The 25,831-nt window shown below is 45.4% G+C and overlaps 2 protein-coding genes across 4 annotated transcripts; one reads left to right on the top strand and one right to left on the bottom strand.

The window, feature by feature from the left end:
* Positions 1–349: 349 nt before the first annotated feature.
* Positions 350–19,997, bottom strand: HIF1AN (hypoxia inducible factor 1 subunit alpha inhibitor). Of its 2 annotated transcripts, XM_040486179.1 has the most exons (9): positions 19,775–19,995; positions 15,175–15,407; positions 14,643–14,893; positions 11,037–11,185; positions 8,478–8,623; positions 7,551–7,657; positions 7,077–7,140; positions 6,736–6,846; positions 350–5,928 (listed from the first exon to the last, which is right to left on the bottom strand). In XM_040486179.1, the coding sequence occupies exons 2-9, from the start codon at positions 15,349–15,351 to the stop codon at positions 5,884–5,886; spliced, it is 1,050 nt and encodes a 349-aa protein (XP_040342113.1). In that variant the 5' UTR covers positions 15,352–15,407; positions 19,775–19,995; the 3' UTR covers positions 350–5,883. The 2 variants fall into 2 exon arrangements, with proteins under 2 accessions (XP_040342113.1, XP_040342114.1); XM_040486180.1 differs by lacking the exons at positions 350–5,928; positions 6,736–6,846; positions 7,077–7,140 and adding an exon at positions 7,142–7,447 and having other exon boundaries at positions 19,775–19,997.
* A 77-nt stretch (positions 19,998–20,074) lies between these two features.
* On the top strand, positions 20,075–25,303 carry NDUFB8 (NADH:ubiquinone oxidoreductase subunit B8). Of its 2 annotated transcripts, none has more exons than XM_040486183.1 (5): positions 20,075–20,114; positions 20,465–20,591; positions 22,154–22,253; positions 22,689–22,844; positions 25,121–25,303. In XM_040486183.1, exons 1-5 carry the CDS (start codon positions 20,090–20,092, stop codon positions 25,211–25,213), a joined length of 501 nt encoding a protein of 166 aa, XP_040342117.1. In that variant the 5' UTR covers positions 20,075–20,089; the 3' UTR covers positions 25,214–25,303. The 2 variants fall into 2 exon arrangements, with proteins under 2 accessions (XP_040342117.1, XP_040342115.1); XM_040486181.1 differs by having other exon boundaries at positions 20,093–20,205.
* Positions 25,304–25,831: the final 528 nt, after the last annotated feature.

Here is a 25,831-nt window from a genome sequence, read left to right as displayed (position 1 = left end):
GCAAGAGCTTCTACAGGGGTGATGGAAACTCTTTCAGATGCCCTCACTCCTCACATAGCGTAAGGAGAGCTCATACCTGATGACTTCTCACCCTGGCCTTGGGCTGGTGTTGAGAGTGGTAAAGTCTGGCTGTCTAGACAGAAGGCATCAGGCATTTCCCTGTTTCCCTCCTTCTAGGACAGGTTTGGGTACCAAAGCCCTTCTGTCTGCCTGCGACTCGATGTGGGTGTCTCCAGGGCATGTTCCTTGTTCTTTCCTATGGTTTTCTTGAGAGAGGAAAAAAAAAAAAAATCACTGGAAATCTGCTCACAAATCACTGAAATAAAGTTTCTGAAGAAGTCACATAATAAACGTAACCACCACCACCACAGCCATTTATTAAGTGCTTGCCAGGTACGTGCTAAAGCTTTACAAACATCGTTTCAGTTAATCCAACAACCCTGAGGTAGATATTTTCAACACTCCCCCTCGCCCCCCACACATATTATTGTAATTGAGGAAACTGAGGCTCAGAGAGGTAAAGTCAATCAACAAGGTCAAACCTGGCTGATAAGTGGCAAAGCTAGAAATCTGAACCAGAACCAAACACATCTGACTCCAAAATCCATGCTTTAAAACACTACGCTAGGTTGCTTCTATTGGAAGGTAAGGACACATGCCCCTTCCCAAAATACTACCTAAAACCCAGACTTCGGGTGGGGAAGAAGGCAAGGCCTAGTTTTTTTCACTTCTTTAATCAGTTTTTGTGCCTAAACACTTGGAGGAGTGGGAAGACAATCTGGGTAAGCTGACCACTGCTCCCTCACCTGCTATCCCAGCTTCCGTGGCTTGTCTCATCTAAGACCTTCGCTCCAGACACAAAACTACTCAACATGCGGTTTCCGTCCCAGCAAGCGCTGAAATGCGGAGATCAGCCAAACGTGGTGACTCAGAGCATCGCCGAAGACACCACAGACCAGGAGACATCCACAAGATGACCACAATCCCTGAACTGCTTGCTGGACCGTAAGGCACACAGATGCATTCAGATGGAAACACAAAACTCTGCTTCTTCCACCCTGGCTTGCCAGGCCTGACCCCACTCCTGGGGATTCTCCTACCCAATCCCTCCTCATGATTCTCCGTTATCCAAGACTCTGGGTACCCTCCCCTCACCCATCTTTGGAGGCACCACTGGCCATAGATCCTCAGGCCTCACGGTTGCTAGTGTCTAAGGCCCCGTCCCCTAAAAACGCACCGAAAGTGCTCAGTCTCCACTAAGGACCCCAAGACCTGTGAGGATTAAACAGACGGCTGAAGACTAGCAGAAGAGCCACCAGAGTTAGAAAAGCTAAACAGGCTACACCGAACAAACAAAGGAATGCTACGTGGGCAGAATAGGCACAGAACAAACAGACTAACTGCAGGTCAGAAGAGAAGATGACTCAAACATGCTCAGGGCTGATCCCAGGGAGAGGGATCCTAGAGAAACTCTATCCCAACACTTGCAGCCATGGACATGGCTTTTGAAGAGAGGGCAACGCCCGTTCAGGAAAAAGGCTCTTGGTGGAGACTGGACAGAGGGAGGCTGAGTAGGAGAAACTGGAGGAGCCCTGAAAAGGGAAACTGGAACATCTCTTCAATGCAGGAAGCTTGAGAGGACACCAGAGAAGTCAGCAGGGACTGGAGAACGAGCACCGAAGGTCCCAGGGAAGGACAAGAACAGGCTTGAAAGGCCAGGGCCCCTGGAACCCCATGAGCCACTTCTCAGTGCACCCCGGCACCCATCCTATTTGGGTAAAACTAGTCACTGAGGGCCATTCCCTGCAGCCCTACTAAACTCTGCATCCGATCTGGAAGGGTAGAAGCCACAGAGGTAGGGAACTTATGAAGGAAGAGGAACAGTCCTGTCTGCAAAGTTCACATTCTGACAGGAGACAAGGAACCACCCTTTTCCCCAATCTTTGAGGGAGCTTCTAATCTAAGGAACCCACCACATACAAGTCACAAAACTGAGGAACAAATACCAACTAGTGCAAATTAATACAGTCCCTGAAGTTTGAAGACAGAGGAAGAATGAACACAGGTACCACAGAGACCTGGGAAGATCCTGGTTGGGAATCTCCACACCTTACAACTCAGCCCACTGGAAGTGATCTCATTACCTGTTCACGTATCTGGGTGGGGCCTCAGTGCCCTCCACACAACTACTACGGCTGAACTGACGGGGAAGAATCAACATTACTCCCTGGGGAGCCCAGAGGTTTGCTCTCTACTGATCTTCCTCATCTGTCAACAATCTCTCATCTTGTCCTCACAAGGGCACACGATTCATGGCTTCATAACCGCTGGTTGTTTCATGTGGTTTCCCCTCCAACTAAGTAGAAGCTCCTACAGGATAAAAACTAGGTTTTCTCCACACCCTGTAGTGTTAGAATATAACAAATACTTGTCACAAGAAGGGTATCTGGGGTGTTGAATTAAAAAAAATTTTCCACAAACAGCAAGCATGTCACAACTATTCTGTCGTTATCCTTTGCCCTATCACTTGCAATTGACACTCATCTCTCTCTCTCTGATGGCTCATGCCTATACGTGTCCATTCCTGTATCCACCTCAGGCTGGGGACTGGGCCCACCTAGCCTGTCAAGAAATATCAGCTCAGTCGGCTTGTGGAAACAAGGAAAGGGTACGTGGCCCAAGAGTCTCTGGTGGGGACAGAGGGAGGGCCTCCCCACACTGGGCTGGCCCACCGATAAGGATCCTTCCCCTCTCTGTCTCCTAACAGATTCAGATTAATGATCGCTCATTCCTAATTGTCAAATTTCTTTTCCTTCATCCTGTGTCTAATCACCAGTGACAGAAACCATTACGCAAATGAGAGCAGACGACTTCCCCCAACTGTTCGCGTTGGTAAAAACCTTGTAATTTAGAGCTCTGATTTGTACGGGAAGCTGGTCTCCCCCAGGCATCCTGGGCATCTGCTCAACTGATGCCCAGAACAGCCCCCCGCCTCCCTCCCCCGAACTCCAACCCCCCAACAAATATTTGACTTCGCAAAAGAGTAGTTTCCCGTGTACCTGCTGGTATAAAAATGGGAGCCTGCGATATGGCTGACCTCCATTCAGGCCCAAAGGCCCACCTTCCCTTGGTGTGTCTGCCTCTACACTGCTGGCCAGCACAGGAGTAAGCAACAGAGCAGGTAAGTTTCCTCAGCTGCAAGTAGAATTTGAGCCCGAACAGCCCTAATCTAGGTAAGTGAGGGAAGGAGCCTAGATCTCTTCCTTGGGGGAAAGGGAAGCAGCAGAACATGAATCAATGTTCTTAGTTATTATCTAGAACTGAATCTTCAATCTCATAGGTGCAGACGTGTGCTGGGAGAAATTATGGGGCCCATTCAAGGACACACAAATAATGCACTAGGGTCTAGAACTCCATTTCCCCACAGCTCCTCCCAGCACTCTGCACTCAGAACAGGGCTTCCCAGTAGTTTTCCCAAGAGGTCTTTAGCTGGAGCCCAGAAGAGCTTTTACCCTGAACTGTATCTCATGCATCCTCTTGGGCACTGCACAGCGGGGTGAGATCCGAGGATGGCTTGTAGTGCAGAGGAGGAGGAAAGGTAGGAGAACCAACAATTTGGTGGAAAGGGAGCAGAGGGTTTGCAGCCAAATAGCACTAGGTTTAAATCCTTACTGCCATTAATCACTGAAACTGCTCTGAACCCATCTCTTTAGCTGTGAAATGAGAATACCCACCTTGCAGGATGCTGAGGAACAAGATAAGAACACTAGGCAGGTGTCTAACTATCAGGGTCACTATTATATTATCCATGGATCAGGACCAATCCTATAAAGGATCCTCCCCCTTGGTAGCCTTAGGTCAGACCTGTGTCAGCACAGCACCCAGCAAGGACCAGCTGAGTGGCACATGCCTCCTGCCGTACGTCACCCTCATCTTTGAGGGCTGAGCCAGGAATGCAGCAGACCTGCTAAGGAGAATGAAAATAATCTTTCAAAGTTTGACTGTGGTCAAGTTTATCATCTGTCTGCCTTATTTTCTTTGCTGTGCTCCTCTTTCCCAAAAGAGATAGAGGGATGGAGATCACTGCAATCATATTTTCCAGCATTGGCTATATTTGAAAGAACTACACTTGAGAAGGTACCGTGTTTGCGCACCCACGCTGCATCAGAGAACCCCAGAATGGGGCACTACAAATAGACGTCCCTCCCCAAAGTACATACACAGATGCACACACACATACACACACCCTCTCAGTCCATCAGTGCGCTGTAACTGTAAACTGAGCTTCGGGACTTAGAGCCACAGCTCAGACACTGAAAGTAAACCTTTGGCAAAAAAAAAAAAGGGGGGGGGGATAAAATCAGTTTTCCAACTCCAGCTCCTCTTTCCTTCCAGGAAGAAGGGACATGGAGATGGGACTGGAGGTGAGAAGACACAGGGCCACCACACTGCCCAATTCCAGGGGCCCCAGTTCCACTGAGTCATGTGACTGATGGCCCTTCAAGTGGTGCAGTGCCCAGCTATAAGCTGCGGCCCTGACACGGGTTCCCACAAGTAACAATGAACAGGAAAAAAAAAAAAAAATTCCACTTCTGTGCTCCATCGGTTGCCCTGACTTTCAAGAGTGTTTGTGGAACATTACAGTGGGGTCTGGCAGAGGAGCTGGCTTTAAGAGGCAAGGCTACATTTTTGTCCTTGCCCTGAGGTGGATGACAGTGGCAAGTTAGCTGCCTAAGCTTGACCCCATTTCATCTACTCAGCCAGGAAGGACTGCAGAAGAGGACGTGGCCTGGGGAGTGAGGGTCACAGGGCCTGGACGCTCTAGCCAGTCAGCCTCAGGCAGTTTGCAGTGAGACCCGAAGAGTGTCCAATGGCTAAAACTAAGTGTAAAAGCTTTAGGCTAGGTCAGGCGGTACTTCCCTGGGGCTCACACTGTCTGTCCCACTGGACAAGGTTAAGCAGTGGAGAAACCTGGTAAGCAGAGAGGCAGGCCAGTGTGGACACACACACGCATGCACACACACACCACACACACATCCACAGAGGCTTATACCCCTAGAACCTAGAGAAGCCACTACAGGAGGACTCCCTTGGTACTCAGCACAGGGAGCCAAGAGCTGGTGCTGAAAGAGAGAAGCTGTATGTGTCTGCAATTTGGAACTTATACACAATCCTTGGTTCTCGTACCCCAAGGCTGTTTTCTATGTATGGCTTGAGCTTACAGGTCCGAGTCAGAACCTTGTCTAATTCTCTCACAGGAAGCCTACCTAGGCTCATAGAGGCAAACTTCCCTCTCACTTTCCCCACGAAGAGTCCCGGTGGCCATTCCCACCCAGCCTAGAGCCTGACTCTGCGAAAACTGGAAGGAGGCAGACTGACCTGATGGTCAGGAGAGCTCTGGCCCTGCAGCCCAGGTGTGGTGGGTGTCCAAGACCATCTCCTCTCTCTCAGGCCGAGGCACTGAGGTTGCAGGAGACAGGGCTGAGAGCCAGCAGCGCCATCCTGACCCAGGAGAAAGCAAGAAACAGATACATACATGCGTGTGCATGCACACACACGCACACACATCCTGAGGGTGACAGACTGACACACACAGATGTGATGACAACCAGAAGCTGGGACTCCACACACTGAATGCAGGACCTTAGGGGGCAGAGAGGGAAGATGCTGGGGCACAGAGGCAAGGGCAAGAAGTCCCTCCAAATGGGAGTGGAGTGCCAACCACCCTGCCTTGCCCCAAACACCTGCCTCCAGGGCCATGGCAAGAGTCCAGTCCATTAAGTGCAGCGTGCAATACTAGCGCCTGGAGTCTCCTGTCCTCATCAATGAAGCGGTGTGGACGGGCTAGCAGTCACCTGGCAGGAGGCCTCGACTCCTGGCAGGCTAGTTGTATCGACCCTTGATCATTGTGTTCAACAAGGGCCCCACCTGTGAAGAGACATGAGGAGCCAGTCAGAACTGCCTGTCCCCTGGCCCTGGAACCAGACGTGGTGTGTCTGGAGGCATTCGATGTCCAGCCAAGGGCAGGGACAAGGCTTTCAATCTTTAAAACCCTCTAACCTACTCTCTTCCTGGAAAATATTCCAGGACATGGTCCCCTCCTCTGGGTCCATCTTGTAATACTTTCCCTCTCACAATACCTTATAAGCAGCACCAAACTGACAGGTCAGAGGAGCCACCCAAGAGTGCCTGCATGTTTCTTAAATGTGATTTAAGAAGGTTAAATGCCTCTGTATCCTGAAACGGTCACCTGCAATTGGGGCTGGTGCCACCTCCCAATCCCACAGGTCCTCTGCATGCTGAGGCTATCCACAGGAAGAAGGCAAGAGCATTACAAATACCTCCCCTGGGTACCCAATGGGCCACTGGCACACCTGTGTGGGAAGCAGGTCTCAACATTACCTAGAGCAGCCTTGGCACCGCTGGGAGAATGTGAGGAGATGCTTTACTGCTCGCTTTCCGTTCCAGAAGAATCCCCTCAGGGGTCCCCAGCTGGCACACAAGCCCCACGGGGAACATTACCACTAGCATGGAACAGATTATAATTGATCCACCAGTCAAGCCCAGCTCTCACCAGAAAACAAAGATTTTCTGAACACACCCATAACCTCTATGGAGAGAAAGGACACCAGACACTGAAACAGAGGAGCTATGGAGAACGTGACACCAATCCTGACTTTCTTGGTCACTCTGCCCAATGGGCCACAGGAGTGCCACCTTGGGGCAGCCACATACCTCTTGTGGGTTCCCCAAGGCCTCTCCAAGCATCTTCTCAATGTTTCTCATTATGGCCACTTTCTGATGGGCTTTGAGAGGATATTCAATTCTCTTAGGGGTGGGGGCCCCCTGCAAAGGAAGCAGCAGCTCAGGAAATGCCTTTAGCAGCAGGCTTCAGTGTAACCCACCGTTCTAGAAGCTTCTTCCCTTTTAAGAAGCCCAGTTCAATCCCATCCCTCATCTCCCCAAAGACCTGGGAGTCACTTGCAGAGATAGCGAACCTCCCCACCCTGCCCCCAAATCATTTATTACACCTACCTCACCCCAATCCCATCTAGGGGGAAAAAACCCATATTCACCTTATACCAGAAGTTCACAGTGATGGTAATCCCCCCATTTAGTAATGACTCTATGTGATGCCACCTGCAAGAAAATAAACATGCTCCTGTTTGCCACCAATATTCTTTAGAGAGAGGAATGGAAAAAAGTGGTAAATTCCAGCTAGGGCAAATAACAAGGACGTTATCGTTACACTTATTCTGTGAAACACACCCGGGACCAGAGGCAGTGGTGTTCAGTCTCCAAATACAAAAGAGCCAAGAACAGTTTCTCCAGCCTCAAGCCTCTGGGATCTCTTTTGACCTGAGGAATTGTCATCTTGTCCTAGAGACAGGGAGGGTTGTCATTTCCTCCATGTTCAGTACGCTCACATCTGGATATGCCAACCTTCCTGTAGACCAATCCTGCCACAACTCAGAAGGGACAAAATACAGTTTTCCAGGGAATGGGAAAGAAAGCTCCCAAGAAGCCCCCAGTCCTAGCCCCCTCCTCACCAGTACATTGGGATGTAAAGAACATCACCAGGGCCAACCACTGTTTCATAACCAACCACGTTCTGGAAATTGGGGAACCTCTCGTAGTCAGGATTGTCAAAGTCCACCTGAGAGGTTCAAGAGAAAGAAAAAAAAAAAAATCAGTCAATCACCAAATCTTTATTATTAACTATGATGTACTAGTTTGGTAGTCAAAAAAAAAAAAAAAGATGGCTTTAAGAAAAAAAGACGTGTTTAGAATTCATACCTGACGGAAGATATCATACAAACATTAAACACATTCTCTCTCTCTCTCAAAAAACAATGTTATGACAGGCCATGCTCAAAGATTAAGTGATAAAGAATCCTGGGCCTCAGTGCTCCTGAGATCAGAAGCCAATCACCACAGTTTGCAAGTCAGAAAACCTACTCATGGCCTGCCAATATGAGGAATTAAGGATGCATCCTTCAACCAGACCTTCTGAAACTTTCTCCCACACACACGTTCTAGCCAGCAAAAACTCCTACATTAAGTGGCTAGGCAGTTTTCTCAAGAAAGGAGAGGACCTCTCTGGTTGGCCATAAAATCAACCATATACTTCTTTTAGATGCAGGAAAGACAGTAAGTGATATATCTCAATTCTATTCACCCTTCTCCTTATCAAAAAGAACAAGTATCCACGACAACAGAAAACAATTATTAAACCCAGTGGAGACATACACATTCAAACAAGGTAACCAGAGTCCACAGCATCAGTGATGGAGTTTGCCCTCCAGAATTGCAACAGGACTGTTTATCCTTATATACATTTGGGATCACCACAGGGGCCTGGATGATGTGAACTATACTGTAAAATTATCCTGAGTTTATCCATGGGGAAGGGGAAAAACATGCCAACCTTGTATCCCAAAGGAGTCCTATACCCTCCTCAGACCATACAAGCTCACCTGGCTCTGTCTGTCACATGGGTGATGAACAGGATATGGGTACAGGCATTCAAACTGATCCGGAGGGAATAAAATGCATCGCTTATAGCCTTTTATCTGGGCAAAGAAGTTCTGCTGCTCATCATAGTGAGCAGGTGTCACATTTCCTGTGGGAGGAAAGACAGGTCTTATTCAGAGCATTGGCTCTACTGCATAGGCTGAAACACAAGGCCCAATGCTGGAGAAACCCAGTCTGCCCTCTCAGCTAAGGGTTCCCAATCAAAATTTCAAGCCGAATCAGGGAGACTGCAATTACAACTCTCAGCAAATTAGGTGTTGCACTTTCAGTGGGTAGTAAGTTGTTTAGAAACCATCACTGGCTAAGAGTTCACCATAAATTGGAGCAAAGCAAACTTTCATAAATGATGCTTCTGTCCTTACTAGAAGCAGCAGCGCATCAAGATAATACTCACAAGTCTGGCAAAGTAATATACTGTGCATACTAGTACCTTTCTTGACTATGGTAAGAATTCAAGAGTAGCAAACTAAGAGTTAGAAACAACCGAAATGACTGGGATCAACAACACACACATAACTTCTTTGATGGGATTAACCGGTCATTCCAAGTTGTATGAGTATGTATTTGCCTGGAGTAGCTCTCCTGGAGCTCAAAGATTCTCAATCTTTGCTCCCACTTCAACACATCTACGGGATGCAACACTTCTTAGAGCAACAGTGGGGCTGTTAATTCTCATAAAGGAATCGGGAGAGTATATCAGATTCCTGAAGAGTGTTGTATAATTTTTATAAAGCTAATAACTTTATTTTTATTTTATTTTTTATACTTACTTTGGAGAAACAGAGTGAGACAAAGTGTGAGCAGGGGAGGGACAGAGAGGAGAAACAGAGAGGAGACACAGAATCTGAAACAGGCTCCAGGCTCTGAGCAAGCAGTCAGCACAGAGCCTGCTGCGGGGTTCGAACCCACAAACTGTGAGATCATGACCTGAGCCGAAGTCAGACGCTCAACCGACTGAGCCACCCAGGCGCCCCTAAGGCTAATAATTTTAAACGCCAACTTGTGGCACTGGGTGGCTCAGTTGGTTGAGTGTCCAACTTCAGCTCAGGTCACGATCTCACATTTTTTGGGTTTGAGCCCCACATCGGGCTCTGCGCTGACAGCTCAGAGCCTGGAGCCTGTTTCAGATTCTGTGTCTCCCTCTCTCTCTGTTCCTCCCTCACTTGTGTGTGCGAGCGCGCTCTCTCTCTCTCTCAAAAAATAAAAATAAAAAATAATAAAATAAAATAAAATAAAATAAAATAAAATGCCACCTTGAATTACTTCTGCCTTAGTGTATATATGCTCAATCTACTCTTTTATAACTGGGACCTCATCTGTTGTTTATTCTTTGCACAATCCTTGGGAGCTGAGGGGTCCTCTGCAGAGCATGAAGGTTAGAAAACACTCCTCAGGTCAGCCTGGGTGGGCCAAGACAGTCGCCCTCTGACATGCTGAGAGTTCATGTGCATCGTCAAAGATTTGTTCTCTCATCTCTACCTGAGGGATCCGCTTCTGTGTACTCTACCAAAGGACAAGAAGGCAGCAGCAAAACTCCTAGTTAAGTAAACTACAACTGGCTCCTGCCAGGTCAGTCAAGAGTTGCTTTCAAAGGGGCAGGTTAAGGATACAATCCATAAGCTGCAATGCTAGAAATCTTTATTAATACTGGCAGCAAAGAATCCAAAACTGAAGAAAGGACAATCAAAGGAGGAGAAGAGACTTCAGAGCCCAGTGGTGAAGGACAACAAACAATTACTTTCTTGTTCAATACAAATTATTCACCATTTACTAAATACCTACTATGGGCCTGGCCTTCAGCTAGTGCCAGAAATAAAAATAAGAATGAGACAACGACCCCAGCCAGTAAGCAGCTCTCCTTCTTCTGACTGGAGTTCAAAGGCTTCTCCTTTTATTCAAATGAGTAAGAAAATAAAAGAACGTATTCACATATTTGCTTGTGTATGCATAAAATCAGCTAGCAGGGTACACAAGCAACTAATAACATGCAGATGTCTCCAGGGAGCAACACAAGAGGCTGGGAAACAGGAGTGGAATAGAAATTTATCATTACACACCTGTTTATACCTTTTGAATTTAATTCCATAAATATATTAACATTCAAAAGATAAGGTTCAATTTATATTGAAAAAATAAGCTTGCCTCTTCTACTGGGATAAAAATCTTCTGAATATAGACAGATCAAAAAGAGAACAGCAACCTTTTCAGGAAGATCCCTAATATCTGAATGTACACACTCGTGAAGAACTGAGGAAGGGAAAAGAACTCATTTTCTTTTTCCAGTGCATGAAACAAGCTTACTTGCTTAACATACATCATCTCATTGAATCTTTAGAGTTATTTATAAAATATTATCATGTTCCTTTTACAGGTAAGAAGGCTGAAGTTTAAGAAAGTTAAGTGACTCGTTCAAAGTCATAAAGCAAATGACTGGTGAAGACAGGCCTTGAAATCAGGTTTGTACGACTCTAAGCTATGCTGCTTTCTGAAAGATTTCTTACCTTCCATGCCAATGAGCAGCAGGTTGGATGTCAGCTGTCCCCAGCCACGCTTTCCCTGTTGTTTATTAATCCAGTTCCAGTTAAAACCCAAGAAGTCCATGACAATCTTCCTGCCCACGGTGTCATTGAGCGTTTGCTGCAGATACAACCTATGTTCCCCGAGAAGAAGATCCCATTAGTGCACGTACACAGTCCCTTGACATGGCCTCTCCACACCTGGAAATCCAAATCCACACCTGCACCTCCCACAGAACAGCTGCAGTCATGCAAATCTTAACCAAGACAGATTCTCTGAAAACTGAATCCTTGCCTATCCTTCTCTGAGCTCTGTTCAACACCAAACTTATATTTCAAAGAAGTGATTCTTTTTTTTAAAATAAGCTCTATGCCCAATGTGAGGCTTGAATTCACAAGAGTTGTGTGCTCTACCAACTGAGCCAGCCAGGAGCCCTTAAGAAGTGATTCTCAACCCTTGGTGGGTCACAGCATAAATCTAAGAATCTAGGGAAGGTTTCCATAAAAATGCACATACACACAGAATTGCATAGATTCCTCAAAGCCTACTCATAGAGTCTAGAATGATTAATCAGCCTTGTTCCACAGACTCTCTGGGCCTGAGACATCCTCTTTGGCCCTGGATGGGCATTATGGTAAATCGTATTACTGTTCACCAAGAGCTAGTTCCCTCCCTGTGGGAGAGTTAATTCTTCTGTACCCCTCTTGAAGCCAAGCTTGCATATTTAACTTACTCTGACCAACTAAGTGTCCGCAAAAATGACTTGTGTTGCTTCCAAACTGTAATCTGAAGAACGAGCATACACTACCACCACGTCCCTTTCTCTCTGCTAAACAACTACAAGGTTTCAGATAGTAGCTGCTGGGGCAATCTGGGTCCCAAACTGAAAAAAAAAGACGTAAGAGCAGAACCTCGACATGAAGTGTGGATGGAAATGCAGCATGACTATTGTTGTTATAAAGCTAAATAAACCTTTGCTGTTTCAAGTCATTGACTCTGGCTTGAACCCTAGTTTATCTTAACTACCTGAGCCATCTCTCTGTAGTAGCCTTCTACAGCTGAAGGCCTCATCAGGTTTTCTGCAGACCCAGGGCTCCTAATACACTGTGGAAGATCATAAGTTACTTAAGGGATACGAAAACCCAGACACACTTGATCAAGCCCCACAAGAAATATTAATAAAGGGGCAAACATGAAGACAAAATGCAAAAGCCCCATCCTAGTCCTGAGACCATTACTTCAAAAGGCACATTGGGTGCCTGGGTGGCTCAGTGGATTAAGCGTCCAACTCGGTTTTGGCTCAGGACATGAGCTACATGTCGGGCTCTGTGCTGCTTAGGATTCTCACGCCTCCTCTCTCACTGCCCCTCCCCCGGCCACTCTCTGTCTCTGTCTCTCAAAATAAATAAATTAACTTAAAAAAAAAAAAGGCTCAAAAGTTTCTCAGTGCCTAGAACCAGGATGTTTAAGACAATATTAACTAGAAATCTTGACAAGTTGTAAACACTAGCGATCTTTTGGGGGACAAGGAACCCTCAAGACTCGATTGTAACCTTCAGACTCTCTCCAGAGATTATAAAATACATATTCATATAGAAATTTTGCCAAGTAACTTTGAAAGAGGCAGAACACTCACCAAATGTGAATCCAAGCAATTCCTATTATAGCTGAACAGTAAATGGTCAAAAGAGCTCAAAGAGGAATCTCAGAATTCCTAGAACCTTAACAATCCGTACAATTACACAATGGAGTTGATTGGTGATAAAGTCAGCTGGTGTGGCAGAACTTGCACAAAGAAAGAAATTTTCCTTCAATCACCCATAAAGTACAGACTACACTCATAGTTTATACTTAGGCAAACTGCTCCCCCTAAGGGAAGTAAGAAACTTAAAGTGTCTAATTTTAAAAATTTGAATTAGGGGCACCTAGGTGGCTCAGTCGGTTATAAGCACCTGACTCTTGGTTTCAGCTCAGGTCACGATCTCACGGTTCCTCCGTATGAGCCCCGCGCTGGGCTCTGCACTGAGAGCAAGGAGCCTGCTTGGGATTCTCACTCTCTCTCTGCCCCTCCCCAGCATGTGTGCACATGTGTCTAATTTCAAGCTCCTTCCAGTACAAATGTTCATTTAGTGGAATTACACTCCAGCACCACTTAAACGCCCTCTCTCCAAACGTTGGGGTATGTGTGGATGTATGCACACACATGTACACGCTATGTTAAATCTGAAGAAACTAATGTACAAGATGATTCAGGTACAGCAGCCTTTGTAAGACATAAAGAACAGATCAATCATGGTTGAGATCTTGGAAACTCTTTTTGGTTAAAGTTCTATCATTAAGATAACTGCAAAGTATCAGGAAGCCAAAAAAAAAAAAAAAAAGATATTTTGAATCCATTCACTCAGCCATATGCTGCTAACAAAGAGGAAAAGAACTGAGGCAGGAGACTAAAGAGGAACCCAGAGCTGGATACCAAGTGTGCGACAGAGATATCATTCACCATGACATACTCAGTGACAACAATTCCTAGAAACAATGTTATAGCATGGAACTGAATTCTGTCTGGGACCTACCTCAGAGACTGTCTTCATTTCGCATATTAGAATAAGAGGAGAAAGAGTCACTTCTGTGTGTGTCTTGTGTTTGCTATCTCTAGTACAATATGAAAATCTGTATCAACCCCTCCCCCATTGAATCTGATCTTCCCTAATCTAGTGGATCCTGATATCCTTCACCCCAGAATCATGAAAATCTATAAAACGTTCCAGTTTCAATAGTCCCCAGCCAGCCCAATATTTTAGGACACAGAATACAAACTGGCAATCTCAGGGCTAAATCCAATTGAGTTGTTTTTGCTTGTCCCAACCCCCCTCCCCCCCCCCCCCGCAGCATTTTTAATAATTTGAATTAGGGGCACCTAGGTGGCTCAGTTATAAGCACCTGACTCTTGGTTTTGGCTCAGATCATGATCTCACGGTTCCTGCATTTGAGCCCCGTGCTGGGCTCTGCACTGACAGCACGGAGCCTGCTTGGGATTCTCTCACTCTCTCTCTGGCCATCCCCAGCATGTGTGCACACACGCTCTTTCTCTCTCTCCAAAAATAAACTTAATAAAAAAATTTAACATAAAAACGTATACAAAAAACAAAAATGTGAATTAGTTGCCCACATTTAAAAGTCAAAAAAAAAAAAAAAAACAAAAAAACAAAAAAAACAAACATTTAAGTAAAAATCTTGATTTCTGGCTTTTCTTGAAAAATGAGAGTATCTGGCAAACCCTGAAACTGCACTCCCAAATAGAAACAAGAGTCAAGTAATGACTTCTCACTATGAACAGGGCATGTGCATTCAACTTCACTGTAGTTTTCATCTAAACAATTTCACTCGCTTTGTTCACCTATCTGACCCTTCCAGGCAACTCTCCCACTTGTAAAGACGACGAAGAACTTCAGAGTTCCAATTCAAATCTAATAAATTCTCTCATCTCTCAAGCTAGAGAACTCATCCAACTCCTCTATATGCTCAAGCAGCTACAAGAAAGGAAAATGGATGCCCCAGATTCAGTGGGAAATCATGATCTGAGAACTTACCTCTCTTCCCCTCCTTGCTGCTGTATATCCTGCAGTTTCTCAACAAACTCATGAAATTTCATTTCCTCCCTGTTGGACTTGGGCTTAAAGTTCTGGAAATTAGCCATCTTCTTCTCATCGTAGTACAAAAACTTGTGGGTGCTGGCACTGTACACAGAGAAGTCTCCGTTGCCAATGTTCTCCTGCAGATATTCAAGGTCCCATTTCAGAGCAGGATACACAAGATTTGTGTCTGTCAGCACCACAGGCTCCTAAGTGGAAAAACCAAGTGAAAAAAACAAATGAAGTCATCCCAAGGATTTGGTGCATTGTTGTCTCATGACTCCAAAAACTTTCCCACTTCAAAATAATTTCTACTGTGAACAAGCGCGAACCCCTTAAGGCCCATGTCTCCTCGCCTCCCTCTCCATCTTCCCTTAGGTTCTAGGCGACAGCCCAGCCAGTCCCCCACATCCATCACCATTCACCTTTGACCTCTCTTCTCAACCTGGTCCCTTCCCCCTCCCCCTTCGGGCGGGGCCCCGCCCCCTACCTCATTCTCGATAAGTTCCTCCGCCCGGGGGTCGCTCTGACTCAGACGCGGGATGGGCCGGGTCGGGAAGCTATAATTGCGCAGTTGGGACTCATCCCAGGCTGGGCCGGGGGCTTCAGCTTCTTCCCGAGGTTCTCCAGAGCCCGAGGCCACGGCCTCCGCTGCTGTCGCCGCCATCTCCTTCGCTACAGACTGCCCCACCGGAACCGGAAGCTCCGCCTATTCCGGATAAACTACAACGGAAACCATAGAGATGACTTCGAGAGAGAGCGGTCCGGAGACACAAAGGAAGCGGAACCGGGGCCTGGGGAGAGCTCCTCCTAATGGTGACCTACAGCTCTACACACTAAGCTCCGCCCCTGAAGACTTGGGGCCCAGAGGTTAGACCTACTGAATAGGGGTGATCACCTGGTTACTCAATCCACAAAATATTATTTCTGCTTCAGTGTGCCCAAGTCTACACAAGAAGCAGAGAAGGAGGCCAATTTAATGGGGCTTTAAACTTTACAGTCATGGATGGGGAGAGAAGCCAACCCTTGACCTAAGGAAGTCAGAAGGGAAAGGCAGATTGATAGATGTTGGGCAAAGTTTGCTCTGAAGGCCTAAACAAAAGATAATATGGCAAGTTGAGAGACAGCCCAAGCAGGGGAGGGGCAGAGAGGAAGGGGGACAGAGGATCTGAAGCGGGCTCTGTGCTGACAGCAAAGAGCCTCATGCAGGGCTCGAACTCATGAACCATGAGATCATGACCTGAGCCAAAACCAAGAGTTGGACGCTTATCTGACTGAGCCACCCAGGCGCCCATTTATTTATTTTTAAGAGAGAAAAAGAGAGAACAGGGGAGAGGCAGAGAGAGAGGTAGAGAGAGAATCCAAGCAAGTTCTGCACTTACAATGTGGAGCCTGACGTGGGGCTCAATCTCACAATAGTGATATCATGACCTGAGCTAAAATCGAGTTGAACGCTTAACTAGCTGAGCCACCCAGGTGCCCCATTGAAAGATGTTTCTGCCACGGAACCAAGATTATTACTAATGGCCAACCATGAGCGTCTCACATTTTCCAACAATTTGTATTGGTTGTAAAAGGCCTTCTCAATGACTTCTATTGCTTATTTAGACAGTTTTTACGGCCAGTTCTGGGAGGCCAAATTCTAAGATGGATCCAAAGATTTCTATCCCATCGTGTACGTGCCCTACACGTTTTATAAGAGCAGATCTTATGAATATGGTACGGTATCATTCCTTCAATGAGGTTATGTTATATAGCAAAAATGTAATTAAGGTTCCTAATCAGTTCACTGTGAGTTCATCAAAAGGGAGATTGACCCTGGGTGGGCCTGACTCAATAACTCTAACTCTTCCAATCTGGGTCTAGAGGGCAGTGACAGAAGCTGGGAAGATTTGAAGCCAAAGAAGTTCTCTCCTGTTGGATTTGAAGGAGTAAACTCCTTGTGGCAGAGAACAGCAGGTAGGCTCTAGAAGCTGAAAAAGTCTCCTGGTTGACAGCCAGCAAGACAGCAGGGACCTTAGTCCTGCAACTGTAAGGAACTGAATTCTGCCAACAACCACTGAGCTTGGAAAAAAAACACAGAGTTTCAGATGAGGACAACAGCCCCCACAAATACCTTAAGATCAACTTGGTGAGACCCTGAGCTGAGACCCAGCTAAACTGTGTCTGGACTTCTGACTCATAGAAAATGTGACATAATTAATTGGTGTTGTTTAGGGCTGCTACTAAATTTATGGTAATTTGTTATGCAGCAATAAAAAACTAATACACTAGCTTAACTATGTAATTATGCTGCATGTAACTATGCTACACCAAACTGATAATGGGGTTACCTCTGTGGAGGGTTTGGGGTTGTGGGTGCCAACCAAGACCCAAGTTTTATCTGCATATTTGTATTTTTACAAGAGTATATTGAATATGTAAACTTGGGAATTAAAAATAAATTAGAATAAGAAGATTCAAATTACTAAAATCAAGAATGAAAGAAGGGTCATTACTACTGACTTCACAAAAATTAAAAGGAGTGCAAGGGAATACTATATACAATTGTATGCCAAAAAATTAGATAACCTATGTGAAATAGACAAATTCACAGAAAGGCACATACTATCATAACTGATTTAAGAAAAAATAGAAAATCTGAATAGACTTACAACAAGTAAAGAGATTAAAATAGGAATAAAAAAAACATTCCACAAAGAAAAGCCCAGGACTAAATGGATTCACTGATAAATCCTACCAAACATTTTAAAAAGTATTAACATTACTCTTTCACAAACTCTTCCAAAAAATAGGGGAACACTCCCCAACTATGAGGAAAGTATTATCCTGATACCTAAATGAGGCAAAGATATCACAAGAAGAAAGAACTATAGACCAATATCCCTTATGAATATAGATGCAAAAATCCCCAACAAAACACTAGGAAGCCAAATCCAGCATTATATCAAAAAGGATTAAATACCATGACCAAGTAGGATTTATTCCAGGGATGCAATGTTGGTTCAACATCTGAAAATTAACCGTATTAATAGAAGAAAAAAAATCACATGATCATCTCAATAGACAGAGAAAGCTTTTGACAAATTCCAACACCTTCCAGGATAAAAAAAAAAAAAACAAAAAACAAAAAACAAAAAACAAAAAACAAAAACGGTCTGAAAGGACACCATCAAGAAAGTAGAAAGACAATGCATAGAATGGGAGAAAATATTTACAAATCATATAGCTGATAAGTGACTTGTCTCTAGAATTCGTAGAGAATTCTTACAACTTAGCAATAAAAAGTCAACCCAATTAAGAAATGGATGAAAGACTTGAATAGACACTTCTCCAAAGATATACTATGGTCAATAAGCACATGAAAAGGTGCTCAATATCTGTAGTCATCAGGGGAATGCAAATCAAAACCACAATGAAATACCATTCCTGGCCACTAGAATGGCTATAATAAAAAAGACAGGAACAAATGTTGGTGAGAATGTGGAAAAATTGGAACCCTTACATGCTGCTAGTGGGAATGTAAAGTGGTACAGCTTCTTTGAAAAAGAGTTTTGCAGTTCTGCAGAAAGCTAAACATAGAGTTATCCTATGATCCAGAAATTCTTTTTTTTTTTTTTTTTTTAATCCAGCCATTCTACTGCTAGGTATATAGCAAAGAGAATTGAAAACATACATCCACACAAAAACTTGTACAGGAATGTTCACAGCAGCATAATTCACAATAATCTCAAAGTGAAAATAACCCCAATGTTTATCAACTGACCACTGTATAAACAAAAGGTTGTGTATCCATATGTTATTTGGCCATAAAAAGGAATGGAGAACTGACACATGCTACAACATGGACAAACCTTGAAAACATTACGCTATGTGAAGTAAGTCAGACACAAAAGGTTACATATTGCATGATACCATTTATATGAAATGTACAGAATAGGCAAATCCATCCAGACAGACAGCAGATTAGTGTTGCCAGAGGGTGGGGGAATACACTATCAGGGACAGGGTTTCTCTTGGGGGTAGTGAAAATGATTTAGAATTAGTGCTGATGATTGCTCAACTTTGTAAATATACCAAAAATCACTTTATTGTTACACTTTAAAACAATTTTTTTTAACATTCATTTATTATTGAGAGACAGAGTGTGAGCAGGGGAGGGGCAGAGAGAGAGGGAGACACAAAATCCGAAGCAGGCTCCAGGCTCTGAGCTGTCAGCACAGAGCCCAACGCAGGGTGTCATGAGATCATGACCTGAGCCAAAGTCAGACGCTTAACCGACTGAGCCAGCCAGGCGCCCCTATTGCACACTTCAAAGGGATGACTTTTATGTTATATGAATTATATCATGATAAAAATAAGTAAATAAATCAGAACAGCTCTGTTTCTGGACCCAATTAGATCAGGGCTTGCTTTGAATGAATGCAGGAATTGTACAATTATTTTGAACATCAACTAGAGATGCTCATTTACAAGAGGGCAAGTTGCTATGAAGTAGTCCTCCCCCAATTTTATATGTCAAATAGTTCATATAATTTTTATTGCTGTAATATATATGAGAATGTCTATAATAATGGATTCTGCTCCAAAACAGTGATCATACCAGAAGTTGCTGAAGATATGTGCACATTTATATTGCGTAAATTATGCAAATCCCGCTTATGTGAAAGTGAAAACATATTCACATGCAAACATGATAATATCCCCCATTCTTCTGTTAAGCGAGTGTTTGCAACTGTGGTCAGTCCTGCTTGAAATCTATTTAATACAAGTCCTAGCCGATCTGAGGTTTTAGCCAGTCTGGGAAGTGCTGTTTCTGGTGCTAGGATTCGTTTTACATTTGTTGGATTGAGGTGACTGGGACATTCAAGTGTAAACACGAAGTAAAACTGAGGAGCGAATTTGGGGCCGATTTGTGTGTTGCACCATGCCTGTACGTGAAGATCGAACAATTTGCAGAACAGAACAAGAACAAGGAAGACCAAGGGCTGAATTTGAGGAATAATCACTTTTGGGGATGAAAGGAGAACGTGTCAGTGAAGGAGAGGAAAAGGGCAAGCAGAGAAGAAATTAAGGCGGACTCATCTTACGTGTACTACTCCTAGGGGGGCGGGGCGGGTAGGTTAGCTGTCCACAGGAGATGCTCGGGTTGAGTCCCCATTACCCTTGTAAGCGTCTGAGTCCCCTGACGGAGAAAGGGACACGATAATATGAAATATCAAAGTAGTGACTTAATTCATTTTCTCTTCTTCTAGCTTTCTGTCTCTATCCATTCGGTCATCTTGCCTGTGGCTTCCCGACACAGTTTAAGCCCCGCCCTTGTTGAACCCTTAAGACTTTCCTTCACTGCAGGCTTCCCTCGTCGCGTTTGACCCGGCTCAGCCGCCGTGACAAAGCCTTTGCGCATGTGCAGAGTGAAACTGCAGGAAGGTGAAGATGGCGGCGGCCAGGGCGCGGGTCCTGGGAGTTCGATGGCTGCAAAGGGCAGCCCGGACCGCGGTGCCGTTGGGTGCACGGACAGGTTCGCCAAAACGGGCGAGTCCGCAATGTGGGAAGGGGATGCCTGAGGTTTGGTGTGTCGAGGGTTGGGGGGGGGGGTGGGTATCGCGGATACTGCAGTGGCCGTGTCCGGCGAGGGGGCGGAGGTATAGCCACAGAGAAAGGGGTCAAGTCTCACCTGGTCCTTTGAAGCCCGGGCCGCCGCAGCCTCTGCAGCTTGAAGCCTTCGGGGCGGCAGGAGGGACCAGGTCTTTTCTGACCCGCCCCTTTCTGCTCTCCAGCTTCGCACGTTACCAAGGACATGCTCCCGGGGCCCTATCCCAAGACCCCAGAAGAACGGGCCGCCGCCGCCAAGAAGTATAATATGCGAGTAGAAGACTACCAACCGTACCCTGATGATGGCATGGGGTGAGATGCAGAGTCTGCTGGAAGCCGGGTAGTGATGGGAAATGGCCAGCTCCGTTGCGTGGCTCCACTCTGACCATTTTCCCTGAACCTTCTCGTGATCCCTCAGAGTCAGTGGTGTGGGTGCTTTTCTCGGTGGAGGGAGGTGGGAGGTGATGGGTGAGCAGCTGCAGCCTAGAGGACTTCAATTTTCTCCTTGGCTCAGGCTGTTTCCTCAAATGAGGAAGCCGGGATTTTAATAGCTCCCTCGAGGACCCCTGAATAGCAGGAACTTTCCTTGGCTTCATCCAGAGCGCAAGGTTTCATTTAGATTGAGCATCTGCTGGGCTCAGGTGCTGTCATGCAGACACGTGATCAGGCTGGAGCTGGACTCCTGTCTTGAGAGCCGTATTTGTAGATGGAGTACTCTATATTCGTGTGTATATCTTTCTTGTAAAAAATATCTTTGCTATTAGGGCTGTGGAAATTGTAGTCACTGTCAAGCGGATTAAGCAGCCAACTCCCCTACGCCAATCCACCCCCCACCCCCCCTTTAAATAACATCCCCATGGTTAATTATCTGGAGCGATTACCATCACCCTCATTTTCTTTCCTAGCATCGCTCTTTCAGTAGTGGTTTTAGCAGCTCCTATTCTTCTTCTTGTTTTCCAATCATTTTCTGTGACACATGACTAGTTGTCATCATTTCCTATGCCTCTTATTTTGTTGCGGACAAGAGTAGCATTGGTAGCAGTCTGTATAAGCTGAAACTGGATTTGTTGGGGGAAAACCCAGCTTAGCAGGAAATCCCATGAGGTGTTTGAGACATGGAGATGTATGCTAACTTGGTGGTTGGGAGCACAGTTGCCATGAAGAGAAAGCTTTTCTAATCTGAACCCCTTTTGTTTGTATTCCAATTAGCTGGGTGACCTTGGGTTCAGACTAAACTACAGTTTTATTTTCTGTCTAATGAGGGAATCAGAGTGATTGATTGCTAAATTCCCTTCCAGCTCTGACATTATAACATTGCATGACTTTTTGTTGTTTTTGAAAGAGGGGGACAAGCATATATGTTATAATGTTGCAGAGTTTGACATAGGGGTGTCTGGGTGGCTCAGTCGTTGAGTCTGACTCTTGGTTTCTGCTCAGATCATGATCTCACAGTTTGTGGGTTCAAGCCCACACTGGGATGGGGGAGGAGGGGGAATTTGGCTTGGGATATTCTCTCTCTCTCTCCCTCCCTCCCTCCCTCCCTCCCTCCCTCTCCCTCTCTCTCTCTCTCTCTCTCTCTCTCTCTCTCTCTCTCTGCCTCTCCTTCCCTTGTGCACTCTCAAATAAATAAACTTTAAAAAGGTAAAATAAAAACCAGAGTTTGACATGAAGTTTTACTTACACTTTGGACTTTTGTGGTTAGTTCTGTGCTTAGTGACTATAAATTGAGATACTGATTTGAAAGTGGTTTCCTCTGTCCTTAGGTGAAGCAATTTTTTCTGTCACTTGGGTTCTTATCTCTAACATGAGGGGACTTTGAGTTTTCTGAGTGAGGCTGCTCAGAGCCCCTTCCAGAAGTTTTTCTGTCTCTCCAGATATGGGGACTACCCAAAGCTCCCTGACCGCTCACAGCAGGAGAGGGATCCATGGTATGACTGGGACCACCAAGACCTGAGGTTGAACTGGGGTGAGCCGGTGAGAAATCCATATCCCATTTGACCTTCCTTCCTTCTCCCTAAATCTTCCGGAGGATTCTTTCTTTAGTCTAAATGGCACTTTGCTGTCTAAATAACATTAAGGCTTTCTGCCCAAGGAAGCAAGGTCCAGTGATCTGAGATCTGAGGTTCCATGTGTGGTACATGGAATGGGACTTCTGGAAATAATCAGAACTATGTACTTTGAAAATTGTGAACTTCCATGATTGAGCTGTCTTTAGTCAGCAGAACCTAGAGCTAAGCCAGCACCTAGTCCTATATGCTAGAGTAGCTCACACTTGATTCTCAGAGTATTGTCCTGAGGCAATAGAATGCTTTTATTGAACTTTATATCAGGCTCTGATCACCCTTTTGCAGACTGCCTGCCATTTGCAGGAAGAGCAGTATGTGGTATTTATCTGCTTTTCTGCCTCAGATGCACTGGGACCTTGACATGTATATCAGGAACCGTGTGGACACATCCCCTACACCTGTTTCCTGGAATCTCATGTGTAAGCACCTCTTCGGCTTCGTGGCCTTCATGCTGTTCATGTTTTGGGTTGGGGAGACTTACCCCACCTACCAGCCTGTGGTGAGTATCTGAGAAGTGTCCCCGTAGGCACATTTGCTTAGCCCTGTTTCCTGAGGGAGTGAAGTCTGTAGAGTAGGGATCCAGCCAAGACCAAGCCTGTCTTCCTGGTAAGGCCTGTGGAGGGCCTGACTCATTGGCCTGGCACCAGAGTCAGAGCACTGCTCCATGCCCACATCTTGGATCAGCCTAAGAGAGAAGAAACGGTTTAGGACTAGGTGAGGAATGAGAATGTGGAAGTCAACTCGTCTTCTATAAATGTTTATTTTGAGAGAGCAACGAATAAATTTCTTTATTTATATTGAGGGAGGGATAGAGAGAGAGGAGGGAGGGAATCCCAAGCAGGCTCTGTGCTGCCAGACCGACGCAGGGCTCGATCTCACAAACCATGAGATCATGACCTGAGCCAAAACCAAGAGTCAGACACTCAATTGACTGAGCCACCCAGGCGCCTCTCAACTAGTCTTCTAGAGTTGCCATTTGGGGGCTGTACTCACTAATTATGTTTTAGCAAGTGATCTTTCAAGGTAGAGTCAAGGAATCTAGAGCTGAAACCTATCTTCTGCTGGAGGCATGAAGGGCAGTTCCCTTAGGGTACTGGAAGCAATTAAGTATTTACTACAAGCATGGACCATTTTATTTTGGAGAGTGTAAAGGACACAGAAAATATGCTGTCTAGCTTTATGGGAGTTTAATTTGGATAAGCAAATGGTGAGCAACATTTGAACAGAGATATAGGAATTTGGCAGTTTTAGTGTATATATGTAAATTGTGAATGTGTGTGTTAAGACGTGTGAGATGCTGTTAAAAAGAAGGATGGTGCTAAATACTAAAAATATGTATAGACTTTGGATGGTGGGGAGAAGTTGGAGAGAACATTTGGGGCAGGACAAAATAGAATGAAGAGGAGAATGAGTTAGCTGGAATGGAATAGGCATATAAAATATTCCTAGAATAACCAGCTGTATTGGTTACTTAGAGAGCTGCTAAAAATTCAGATTCCTGGAGAGCCTAATTCAGTAGCTCCATGGTGGGGTTCTAAAATCAATATTTAACAAGTTCCCAGGTTATTCTGATGATTTCAGAAATTAGGTATGGAAATTGCCATGTTAAAAAAATATCGTGAGGCGAGCTGGTTAGGTTGGGATGCTTTTATTGCATGGCTAGGGATTTGGGCTTCGTGGCATAGTAAGACATCAATGGCATTAATAGTAAGACTAGTGGCATAGTAAGACATTAATTCAACAAATATTTATGAAGACCCTACTATGTTCCACGTACAGATTGGGCTAGGGGTTGGGGACCCAGTGATGACCTGGACTTCCTCTAGTCAGCACCGAACTGTGTTGGGTTTTTGAACAGAAAAATGACATAATCTAATGAAGGCTAGGAGTTTAGGATGATTGATCTGGGAGTAGTCTATAGGGTAGATTGTCCGGGAAGGAACTGAAAGCAGGAAGACTGTCATGTTTGCAGTTGGCTGCTCGGTGCTACCTCTGCAGAGATCATCGATGTCCTGATGGTAGCTGGCATGTCTGTGTGCACTGACACGAGCCTTCCTACCAAGCCCCAGGGGCTCCAGGCTGGAGAGTGCACGTAGGGCTGGTGTGAGCACTAACTTCTCTTCAGGAGAGCAAGAAACACAGTGTGGCTCTTCCATTTTTCAGTTCTGTAAGCACATCACCCTTTTCTCCTCCCCTTGAGCTGTGTTCCCTGACAGCTGTTTGTTGGTAAAGCCAGCAGCCCCTAAAGCACGTCCCAGCCGTGTCTCCTCTGTGCTTTCCCCCACCGCTGCTCCTGCACGCCTCATTTGCTAGGCCACTTTAGTGGTGGAACCATTAGAGGCTGAGTGACTTAAAGGAGATTGAGTCTGTCTCGACCCCAGGAGAGAGTGGGATGGATGGATGCATCGTCTCATTTAGAAAGCACTCTCCCTTCCTCCCTCCTTCCTTTTCTCTCTCTCCCTCTCTCTCCCGACACACTCTCACTCTCTCTCTCTCTCTCTCTCTCTCTCTCTCTCACACACACACACACACACACACACACACACACACACACACACACACAGTGTAGGCACCACCTCTTTTACAATCTAGGCTTTCTGTCTGCCTTGGGCTGAGTAGGGAGGAGGAGCAGTGTTCCTGCTGTTCTAGCCCAGCTGGGTCCGACCAGAGGCCACCTCATACCCATTTACCATGTGTGATTGTTAACTCAGAGTGGGGTGTAGCCAGGTATTGGCTGGATGTATGCTATCTTGCTGACCTGTGTTTTTTCCTCAGGGGCCAAAGCAGTATCCTTATAACAATCTGTACCTGGAAAGAGGCGGCGATCCCACCAAAGAGCCTGAGCCTGTGGTTCATTATGAGATCTGAGACGGCTTCATCGGCTTTGTGTTCCCTGACTTCCTCATTTCTAGAGATTTAACCTTAATGAAATCCCTAATAAAACGAAGTGCTGTGGTATCTGTGCCTCATTTCCCCAGGAATAGCCACTGCCGTGAGGACCTCATCCTTTTCCTTTCCTTTTTTTCTGCCTGCTATCTGTTCCCACCCCCTACCCACTCTGAGATTAGAAAGATGGGAGGGTGGGGGGAGTTAAGCACAAGAAAATGGTACTTTGTTAATTTTGCTGGGGCTGTGAAGGTATTTGAGGGTTTCAGTTGTGCAGTAGGTGGTAAGGGTAGCTTCTTTGCCCATTTACAGGGTTGAAGAAAAAGGAAGATATGTTCCTGACTTCCCAAGTTGGAACAAGATATATTTTCCATAAGAAACCTTTTTATAACGGTTAGGGTTTTTGCTTTGTTTTTGTTTTTGTTTTTTGGAAAAAGTGCACTTAAAAAAATTTTTTTTTAAGCCTATTTATTTATTTTGAGAGAGACAGAGACAGCATGAATGGGGGAAGGGCAGCTAGAGAGGGAGAGAGAGAATCCCAAGCAGGCTCTGTGCTGCTAGCACAGAGCCCGATGTGGGGCTCAAACGCATGAAGCCATG

The sequence above is a fragment of the Herpailurus yagouaroundi genome, unplaced genomic scaffold (assembly GCF_014898765.1).
Source record: "Herpailurus yagouaroundi ecotype Mexico unplaced genomic scaffold, PumYag 163, whole genome shotgun sequence".
In the NCBI taxonomy this organism is placed as follows: Eukaryota; Metazoa; Chordata; class Mammalia; order Carnivora; family Felidae; genus Herpailurus; species Herpailurus yagouaroundi.
This window is presented reverse-complemented; position numbering and strand designations above follow the sequence as displayed.

What these genes read in the sequence shown, in the direction of transcription:
- HIF1AN (XM_040486179.1), bottom strand. Translation starts at nt 15,351, where the DNA reads ATGGCGGCGACAGCAGCGGAGGCCGTGGCCTCGGGCTCTGGAGAACCT. An exon ending in GCTGCTCATTGGCATGGAAG is followed by an intron (nt 8,624 to 11,036) that starts GTAAGAAATCTT and finishes TTCCTCCCACAG; the next exon opens with GAAATGTGACACCTGCTCAC. An exon ending in CTTTACATCCCAATGTACTG is followed by an intron (nt 7,141 to 7,550) that starts GTGAGGAGGGGG and finishes ATTTTCTTGCAG; the next exon opens with GTGGCATCACATAGAGTCAT.
- NDUFB8 (XM_040486181.1), top strand. Translation starts at nt 20,121, where the DNA reads ATGGCGGCGGCCAGGGCGCGGGTCCTGGGAGTTCGATGGCTGCAAAGG. An exon ending in GGTTGAACTGGGGTGAGCCG is followed by an intron (nt 22,254 to 22,688) that starts GTGAGAAATCCA and finishes TTTCTGCCTCAG; the next exon opens with ATGCACTGGGACCTTGACAT. An exon ending in ACCCCACCTACCAGCCTGTG is followed by an intron (nt 22,845 to 25,120) that starts GTGAGTATCTGA and finishes TTTTTTCCTCAG; the next exon opens with GGGCCAAAGCAGTATCCTTA.